The 10,792-nt window shown below is 35.7% G+C and overlaps 1 protein-coding gene across 1 annotated transcript in view; it reads left to right on the forward strand.

Moving 5' to 3' along the window:
• npc1 (Niemann-Pick disease, type C1) overlaps positions 1 to 10,121 on the forward strand; it is a 33,624-nt gene extending 23,503 nt beyond the window's left edge. Inside the window, exons 16-25 of the mRNA XM_039651885.2 lie at positions 1,130 to 1,264; positions 1,415 to 1,504; positions 1,620 to 1,810; positions 2,269 to 2,384; positions 5,117 to 5,246; positions 5,720 to 5,920; positions 6,480 to 6,711; positions 7,063 to 7,176; positions 7,269 to 7,431; positions 8,862 to 10,121. Of these exons, the coding sequence (XP_039507819.2) occupies positions 1,130 to 1,264; positions 1,415 to 1,504; positions 1,620 to 1,810; positions 2,269 to 2,384; positions 5,117 to 5,246; positions 5,720 to 5,920; positions 6,480 to 6,711; positions 7,063 to 7,176; positions 7,269 to 7,431; positions 8,862 to 8,941 (1,452 nt within the window). The 3' untranslated portion in view covers positions 8,942 to 10,121. The remainder of the gene's footprint in view (positions 1 to 1,129; positions 1,265 to 1,414; positions 1,505 to 1,619; positions 1,811 to 2,268; positions 2,385 to 5,116; positions 5,247 to 5,719; positions 5,921 to 6,479; positions 6,712 to 7,062; positions 7,177 to 7,268; positions 7,432 to 8,861) is intronic.
• The last annotated feature ends 671 nt before the right edge of the window (positions 10,122 to 10,792 follow it).

Raw genomic sequence — 10,792 nt, forward strand, 5'->3', positions numbered from 1 at the left:
ATTTAACTCATCCTTGATGAATAAAAGTGTTTTCTAATTTCTGTCCCCCAAAAATAAAAAATAAATTCTTACTGACCCCAAACTTTTGAATGGTAGTGATTAATGTTACAAAAGCTTTCCATTTCAGATCAATTCTGTTTTTTTGAACTTTCTATTCATTAAAGAATCCTGAAATAAAAATGTAAAAACTGTTTTCAACATGGATAATAATCATAAATGTTTCTTGAGCATCATATTATAATAATTTCTGTAGGATCATGTGACACTGATGCTGTAAATTCAGCTTTGATCACAGGAATAAATTACACTTCACTATATATTCACATAGAAAACCGCTGTTTTAAATTGTAATAATATTTCACAATATTACTGTTTTTTTTTTGTATTTTTATCAAATAATTGCAGCCTTGGTGAGCAGAAGAGACTTCTTTTAAAAACATAAAAAAATCTTACTGATCTAAAACTTTTGACCGGTAGTGTATTTCACGCCTCATATACATCTTGGATGCCTATGGGGTGATTTTTAAATAATTAGTAAATGTGAATTTATGTGTGAACTATTTCTCTAAGGCCTGTTCACCTTAAGAACGATGACTATGAAGATAACAATATAGATAACTATATTAGCGTCCGCACCAGCAGAAAGTATTGTTCCGTTTATTCTACTCGCGCACTGCAGTTTCGTCGCCTGCGTCTTTAAATGCTGGAGCTCATAAAGCAGGATCGATTCTGATTGGCTGTCAGTGTTTTTACCACTCATGAGCTGGTATCGTTTCAATGATATCCTTTTTTTGGTCTGTTATCGTTATAGTTGTGGTGTGAACTCTGCGGTTCGTTTATATTTAGTGCAATTTTTTTAAATGATATCTTAATAATGACTAAATAGCTTATAGAACTGTCGTTATAGTTATCATCCTTGGTGACTAGAAACATAATGTAAAATAATGGAGTGGATTTGACAATAAAAATTCTAATTCACAACAACATATTGCATTTGTCAAATAAACTTTTTTTTGAAAGTAGCATGGTTAGCTTTTTATGTCATTGTATTTTTCCGCAAAATTTTTTCGGAGTATGAATTGTCTGATAATTATTTAAGATATCCGACTTGTTTTTGTTTTTCCCCCAGGCAAATCGGACAGATATATTGTGCTGTGTAAAGTTGTCTGATGGACCGCAAGAGAAATCGGAAGGTTGTCTGTTCCGTTTCTTTAAGAAGATATACGCTCCTTTCATCTTAAAGGATTGGGTGCGCCCCCTGGTGGTAGGTGTAAAACCTCATTAATATATTGTATTATCATACTTTTGGCTCACGGTATGCATTTTATGGGAATTGAACCAAGGACATTGGTCTACCAGTTTAGCTAAACATGGCAATGATGTATAAATAGTGTCTTTTGTTTCTCATCTACAGGTTGCTGTGTTTGTGGGAATGCTGTCATTTAGTATAGCCGTTGTTAATAAAGTGGAGATTGGACTTGAGCAGACTTTGTCCATGCCTGATGTACGTATATATACTATTCTTTACATTGTTGACAGACCTTTAACACACATTTGCATTCTGAAGAACCTGAAAGGGGTCATTGTGAATACAAATCGTCCTGGTCTCCCTGTTGCAGGACTCCTATATGTTGGATTACTTTAGGAATCTGAGTGAGTACCTGCACACCGGGCCGCCCGTTTACTTTGTGGTAGAGGATGGACATGACTACAAAACATCGGAGGGCCAGAACGCGGTGTGTGGCGGAGTCGGCTGCAACAACGACTCCCTAGTCCAGCAAATTTATGCCGCTTCTCTCTTGAAGAACTAGTGAGTGACTCCTTTTAAGTGAGGGAAAGTTTCAATACACCAGTGTTTTAGTATCATTGTATTCATATTAGGAATTGGTTTGTATTTTAGTATATTCAATTTTAATTTTAACTTAATTTTTTCATTTTTGTTGTTTTATATATGCCAATGTAGTTTATGATTTTATTTATTTTTGGTTTATTTTAGAACATCAATTTAAACTAAATGCCTTGGCAAAAAGCGGAAATGAAATGTTTTACCCTTTTTTATTTATACGTTTCAGTTAACATTTTAATTTCACGTAACAAAATATTTTTTTGTGATGATTTCAGAGTTAACTATAGCAAAACAAAGCAAATCATTTATTTCTTGTAGGGTTATTACTCCTTTTAAGTGTAGGAAATTCCCAGGAAGTGCTTTCAGTTTATTAAATAACCTCTATCAGATCAATATAGTAATATCCTGTGTCGCAATTTCAGTACTAAGATAAGCAACGTCCCATCGTCCTGGCTGGATGACTACTTTGACTGGGTGAAGCCGCAGTCGTCCTGCTGCAGATATTACAACGCATCAGGAGCTTTCTGCAATGCTTCAGGTAAACCATTATCCAGCGAATCAACAGAGCCTTGACCAGAGGACCTTTGTGCATTTGACATCAGTTTCCACTACACAGATCACACTGTTCTTGGGTCTTTGAACTCACTCTTTGCAAATAGATTCCAATGGGAATTGTTTGTCATAATGTATGTGCATATCACAATCAAAGCATTTTGAGTTATCAAATTTTATTTATTTATTCATTTTTAAAATGAATAGTTCACTGCAGAAAGTGAGTGAATGAATGTGTTGACACTTTTAGTTCAGTTCTTTTGGTCTGGATCAAAAAAAAAAATACACATTGAAGTCCTGGTTCGTTTAGCGTAACTCCGAACATAACGATAAAAAATGGAAATATTTTTATATTTTTATAAATATTTTCAACTTTTATGATGTATATTTTGCGATGGAACATATAAAACAATGCTGTATTGGCTTTAACTCGTTCGTTGTATGTACGTATGATGATATTTTGACCAGCTGGGAACCCTTGAAGAGCTTATAAAAAGTGTCAAAACGGCAGCAGGAATCCCTCCGTCAAACACACAAAGGAAGATCTGCTGCGAAGAGATGTGATTCTGATGCCCGTACTGAACTGTAAAGGACAACTTTGCATCTGTGATGAGAAAAAACACAAGTTTACTTGAGCGTTCTGTCCTTTTTAGGGTCGCATGTTGACATCACGTCCTTTTTTGGTTCGTTTACATGGCTTTAATCCGTGTTGCATTCATATTTCTTTCAAACTGCAACAGTTCATTTGGAACTGGACCGAGACCCATCTTTTCAGAGGCAGCGTTGGCAGCATTCGCACTTCACTTCAGTTCAGTTCAAGTCAAATGAACTGCCCTAAAAGAGCAATCACACCAAACCTTCCAAGTGTGAAACTCAGCCTTATTCGCCTTCATGTAGGCTTGGGCGGTATTACGTTAATATCGTATACCGCGGAATCTAAAAATAGCAACGGTATCATTTTCAATATCGTCATACCGTCAGAAAAAAAAAACCAATGCACTTAAATAGGAGACAAGGAATCCTTGTCTCTTATATAAGTGCAATGTTTTAAATACAATTTATTTAATGGCTAAAATGCTTATATCTGGTTCTCATGACGTGACCGTGTGGTGACGAGAGAGTGGGGGAGAGAGGGCAAAGATTGCGAGTTTGCGCACCGAGTGACTTGGTCTCGAAGAAGAACACGACTTCTGCAGTTTGGCAGGGATGGGCATTTCAAGCAAAAATAATATTTAAAGATTGCCTGGTATTATTCGATTATTATTTGAAAATTGTGCCCCACCATCGCATGCACGCCACATGCATGTAGTCTACAGCGGGACGGACCGTGTGACGCTTAAATATAAGCTAGGTTTGAAAAAAAAAAATGTATTCCTTTCATATTTTTTTAATAATATGATGTTTTTCTATGTATGTTGATTTTATGAAAAGGGAACTTCATGAGATGACTAAGAAGATCATAAAATGCGCAATATCGGAAAACATTTGGAATGGGTCAGTCAGACATGATTATGACTATTACGTTTTGTAGAAATCCTTTCTTTAAAACGAATTTCGTTTTGAATAAATTGCATCTTCATTTATTTTATTTTTTTCATCAACGAATTGCCTGGATTAGGCTAATAAATAAAAAGCAAAGATAGTAATCAGGACACGCGCCGACGCGTGACTGGAGCGCGATTCATACATGAACTGAAACTCGGCATATAAGATGCATGTCTTAATGATCTGAGAAGTGTATATATATATATATATGTAAGCTTGAAATGTCTATACTTTTAAACAAAACAATTACAAGCTAAAAGAAATGGGCTGCTCTCTGCTATTATTCATATGAAGTGTGCATTAGGCTACTCTTTATTCGTGTTTTCATACCATGAAGATGCCAGTTTGCATCGTCAATGCAATCTTTATCTTTGCAGCAACTGACATAGAAAACACTAGTTTATTAATAAATAATTTTATCTCGGCTCCACTCGGCTCGCGTCGAGAGCTCGTTGCGCGTGATCTTCAGAAATGCGCCGCCCTCTCTAGAGGAAATACCACCACTCTGCTCACATTCTCTGGTGTGAGACAATGTGTATCTCCTGTTTTCTAATAGTTGATTGACAGCTTTTAGATGCATTATTGGAACCGACACTCTCTGGTTGAACGTGTCATCATGTGTGATGCCGTCTGAGCCTTATCTCGTAATTTTTAATTAGTCACGCGGTAATACCGTATACCGCGGTAAAATAGGGAGGAGGTTTGACGGTATGAAAATTTGGATACCGCCCATGCCTACCTTCATGTAGTTCCAAACCTGTATGACTTCTGTGGAACACAAAAGGTGGTGACGAGTTTTTATTTGAGCTTTTGGTAACACTTTATTTTGATAGTCCACTTTAGACATTCAACTAACTATAAGTTACTTTGCCGCTACATGTCAACTAACTATCATTAGAGTATCAGGAGACTGTCTGCTTAATATCTGCTAACACTTTATTTTGTTGGTCCCCCAACAGACATTCAATTGACTATAAGTAATTTAGCAACTACAAGTCAACTTGTTCTCCTAACCTAACAGTCTACCACAGCCAACTAATACTCTAATGACGTTTGTTGACGTGTAGTTGAAAAGTTACTTATAGTATAGTAGAATGTCTAAAGTGACTATCGAAATAAAGTGTAACTGAGCTTTTTCTCTGTATCTTGATATATTTCTGTATTTTCCATCAGTGGTGGATAAGAGCTGCGTTCACTGCAGACCTATGACAACTAGTGGAAAACAGAGGCCTAATGGCACCGAATTCATGCACTTCCTCCCCATGTTTCTCTCGGACAACCCAAATATCAAGTGTGGAAAAGGGTAAGTTTGCATGTTTCTATTGATCAGATTTGCCATCCCAGTACATGTCCCCCATATGACCATCTGATGTATATTGTACACACCAATTGAAAGTTTTTGCTGAAATCACAAGCTGATTGTATGCGATTTTCAGGGTTTAGGGTGCATTGGGTTTTACCAGTAAGCAGAGTAATTTTTTGCACAATTAGCAAATGATTTAAATGTTTAGTTGCAGTAAACTGGATTCTCACATACACAACTGTATATTCCACTTCATACTTCTGTGTAATATCCAGGACCTATTTTTAAACATTCAGATGTTTTGGTCAACTGAGACTTCTGCACCTGCAGCATTCGCTTTTTCACAAACTGTCATTAAAAACTGTAATGTTTTTACTTTCATTCTTTTTTTGTGAAATACTTGCAGTTATTACTCACAACAGGGTTTTTCTTCAAGACAATAATTTAAAATGACACTTTTCTTTCCTGCGCAGCGGTCATGCTGCGTACAGCACTGCTGTGGCGCTGAAAGAGAACGGCACTGACGTAGGCGCCACATACTTCATGAGCTATCACACCATCTTAAAAACATCAGCTGACTACATCGACGCCATGAAGATGGTGCGAGAGCTTACGGACAACATCACGCAAACCATCACACCGCATGACAAGAGTTACCGCGTCTTCCCTTACAGGTAAACGCACCTTGAGAACGAGATGATGGCTTGCTCTGTCGTTTAAGTTTACCCAAGATGCATTGCATTTGTGCTGGTGTGTCATCAGGATAAACTATCCTTACTGTTGAGCCCCTCAGACAAACTTGTAAAGAGATCCGTGCTAGTCTGAAATGAGGATCTATAAACTAACTATTAAACAAATGCTTAAAAAGAGCAGCTGAGTCAAAGTCACATGGAACGTTCAGGAATGCAAAGATCATCCTTAGTGACCCACTTCCCTAAAGTGTGGTGAAATTGTACAAATGTATCATAAACCTAAAATTCTGAAGGCCTTACCATTTCTAGTTATTATTGTTATGTAATAAATACTAGGATTGTCAGTTGTCTAACACATTTAGAGCCAGATTGACTAACCGTTTACGCCTGTAAACTGTATAAAACTTCAAACTACCGTCAGGATGTAGTAAAGACACGCAGTTAAAAATAGTGCTAAAAAAACATTGATGAGAGTACTTAAAACTTCACTGAACCAAAGAAAAAGACTCATTTGTATGTTTCTTTTTTCCCGCATGGACAGTATATTCTACGTCTTCTACGAACAGTACCTCACTATCGTCCACGACACTGCCTTTAACCTTGGTGTGTCACTGTTGGCCATCTTTGTGGTGTCTACGGTGCTCTTGGGCTTCGAGCTGTGGTCGGCAGTGCTGGTGTCCTTAACCATTGCCATGATCCTGGTCAACATGTTCGGAGTCATGTGGCTGTGGAGCATCAGCCTCAACGCTGTCTCATTGGTCAACCTTGTCATGGTGAGTGAACAAAGAGTGTTTTGTGCGTCTGTTGACGTTTTGATACAGTATTTGGTAACACTTTATTTTACTGTGTCCTTGTTACATGTACTTGCCATAGTAATAACAGTAAATTATGCATAATCACATGCAACTAACCCTCAACCAAATCCTACCCTAACCCTATAGCAAGTGCATGTGTTTAGTTAATATTATTCAGTTACAATGTTAAGTACTGACACCTTAAAATAAAGTGTAACCCAATAGTTGAAGCACTTTATTTTTGAATGCTTGTTTTGATTTTTCAGTGCCATCAAATCTCTGCACACGTAATTATGGAGAAATGTCTGGGCTGTTGTTGTTTTTTTGCAGAGTTGTGGCATATCCGTGGAGTTCTGCAGTCATATAGTGAGGGCTTTCTCTGTCAGTACGAGGAGCTCGAGGGTGGAGCGGGCGGAGGAGGCGCTGGCACACATGGGCAGCTCTGTGAGTCATGTGTCCTACTGCTACACAAACGTACCCAAACTACATAATGAGTGCAGTGAAGCACATTCTGACATGCTGATCTGGATCCGCAGGTCTTTAGCGGCATCACCCTCACTAAATTTGGCGGGATCTTGATTCTCGCCCTGTCCAAGTCCCAGATCTTCCAGATTTTCTACTTCCGCATGTTTCTTGCAATAGTCCTGCTAGGAGCCACTCACGGCCTCATCTTCCTGCCGGTGTTACTCAGTTATGCAGGTAAATCACAACGTTTTAACATTCATAATTTGCCGTAAAAGGAGTCGTTCACCCAATATTTAAACTAACAGAAACTCGAAGACAACCCGTCAAAATAAAAGTTTGGTTTAACTTGAAGAAATTGTGACTATTAATATTGTTACTATTTTACAGAGGAATATAGTTCAAGTAGTAGGAATAATATTGATAATTATGATCTTAAAGTTTAACACAACTTCCATCTTTTAATTGTAACAGTAAACCTCTGTTGTGCACCACTTTGTTTGTTAAATCAAATGAAAATTTTACAATTCTTGGCAATTTGATTAGTCTTTTAAAGTGTTATAATGTTTCATGCATTGATTTGATTTCTATCATTTTTGAGAATACATTGGTATTAAATTATAAATGCAGAAAAATTAAAACAAACTATTTCATTTCTGGAATAAAACATTTCTTGGTGCTATATTCTATTGTGTGTATGTGTGTGTGTGTGTGTGTGTATATATATATATATATATATATATATATATATATATATATATATATATTATTGTATATTTATATATTTTTGTATATTTATATATTTTATTGTGTACTTTTATTTTGGATGTGATTAATCGTTTGACAGCCCTAATTATAAGTATTACATTTTAAATCAAGTGTGTTTAACAACTTTAGGTGGGAAAGGGATTTTAAAACTGTCATTTAATAATTTGTTAAATTGTAGAAGTTCCATGATTTTAAGTAATGAAATATGATTTTTGAGTACAAAAATGCAACCATTTAAAACTGAATGGAAAAAAAATTATATATGTAATATATATACATGTATACACGCACATATATATATATATATATATATATATATATATATATATATATATATATATATATATTTCTTTTTTATTATTATTATTATTATTTATTCTAAAAAATAGCAGAATCCAGCACAAATAAAATGTTAGTAGAATAATTAATTTAAATATATTTTTTCTTAAATGTACATGTGTGTGTATGTTTATTTATTTATATATACACAAATACATACACACACATGCATGTATGCATGTGTATATATGTGTGTATACATATATATATATATATATACACACAAAATAATTATACACAGTGCACCCACATATATTATGTAAACACAAACTGAGTACAAAAATATAACAATTTAAACTGAATGGAGAAAAATTGTATATATATATATATATATATATATATATATATATATATAATAGCAGAATCCAGAGCAAATAAAATGTTAGAAAAATGAATTTTAATAAAATAAATATAAATAAAACATTTTATAGGCCCTTCGATTTCTGAAGCCTTCTGAACCGAATGATAATCATGTTAACTCCTTTATTCACACAAAGCTTAACATGAAAAATGATTTGTTTTGATGAAAGAAATTCTGAAAAGTTTCTTTCTTTTCACAGGCCCATCTGTAAATAAAGCAAAAGCAATGGCTGCTCGCAACAGGGTGGTGGGTTCAGAGAGAGAGCGGCTCATCTACTAACGGCTCCGGGCTTTGCATTCCCATGTTACACTCTTAGCAACACACTTCGGCAGACCTCTGGGTGTACAGAAGCTTTCCCTTTCAACACCCTCCTAATAAACCGAAACTCTGAAGGACAGACGTGGAAGATCCTTTCAGTATTGAAATCATACAGTAAGGGGAGTGTGTATGTGGAAGAGACACCAGTCATTTCCCTAAATGTGTGTAAACATCCAAAGCAAGCAGTAACCACATGTAACGCTGCAGTCATTGCGGTAAACCAACCAAGACAACAAAGTAGGTGAAAGTATCAAGAGGGCAACATTTGTTTGTATAAATGTGTATAACTAACCATTTTTATTTATTTGTGTGATTTTCATTTTTTTGTTAGCATATTTCATTTGATGACTGTCAAATTCACAAATAATGAAAGAACCGTTGACAATGAGCCACGATGGACAATCTCTTGTTGTATTTTGATGCTATGGTGAGAACATGTTACATAAGCGGCTAGCAGTTTTCTGCTAGCGCTACCAGAACTGTGGTTTTCAGGCAGTAAAACAACTTTAGTCTTATCTAATTAACTAAGTTGGGAAAATGGGTTGCAGTGGTATATAATAGACATTACTTGTATTTTTTTAAATGTTTACTTGCAGAGTTCTATGTTTTAGCATTGACATGCTAAGAAAGGGAGTGCTAGCATTAATAGTTACTTGAGCCTCTAGGCTAAACTGAGGTGTATTTGACCAAAGCATAAGTGTACATTTTGGCATCGCAGTCTGGTTTAAAGTCATGTTGCTCAGGATTTGTCTGCTTAATTCAGTTACTAACACAATATAGCTTCAGAAAAGCTGCTAAACCGGTTTTGTACCTCATACATGTGGTTGGGGAACACTATTGAATTAAAGTATGTCTGAGGCACAAATGTGTTGGCATACTAATAAATGGTTATTTTTTTATGACGATAAGTTGGGATTGATGTGGACTACTGGGTATGATGTGATGTTCCAAGAACCATTTCCACTTATTGTAATTTATAAAAACTTATCCATAGTTTCTTGTTTTAAAGATTGATTGTGTGTGTGTGTGCTTCATGAATGTAACTGTCTAACTTTAGGATGTGCTTTATGGGGAATAGTCCTTGATTTGAAGAATTTTGGAAAAAAGTATACTAATTTGTAATAAAATATAATTTGTTTGAGTTCGTGTCCACCCTTGTTAAAAAGTATGCTTTAGCATTTGTGCTTTTGGATTATTGCAAAAAACAAGTTCTGTGATAAACAAAATTGTATGACACTTATACGTTATGTCATCAATATAATTTTCACAGATGAACACAACTTGTGAATTTTGAAGCATAATGCAGTCGCCAGAAGTAAAAAGCAAAAGGTAGGCTTTAAACGAACTACACCGCAGTCGCTCGACTTCAACAATCATTAGCTTCCGACAACTCACTAAAAGCATTTTCCAAGAATGTTTGAGGTAGCAAAGTTCATAATAGCACAATTATAAGCATAAGCATAGCTTCTGTAGTCCCATTTAGCCACTTGTTAGAAAGCGCCTATGTGACGCATATCAGCATAAAAAAAAAAATCATAACGCCCGTTTCACACATACTCCGTTTACAGTGCGTATGCGGTGAGTGTTGCGGTGCGTATCCGGTACAGGAGCCGCACGCGCTAAAGTGCTTTCACATATGCTGCGTTTGCATTGCGTGAGCTGTACCACAAACACTCGCTATTTTTATTTCAAAATCAGAAGTTATACAGCAATAACGTGACCAGTGACCACCAGTCCTGTTATCCCAACATGTTTTCACGTCCTTCCTGGCCGTTTTTTATAAAGTGATGTCCTAATAAAATAAAATAAAAA

This window comes from Pimephales promelas, chromosome 5, assembly GCF_988280905.1.
Source record: "Pimephales promelas chromosome 5, fPimPro1.hap1.1, whole genome shotgun sequence".
Classification (NCBI taxonomy): Eukaryota; Metazoa; Chordata; class Actinopteri; order Cypriniformes; family Leuciscidae; genus Pimephales; species Pimephales promelas.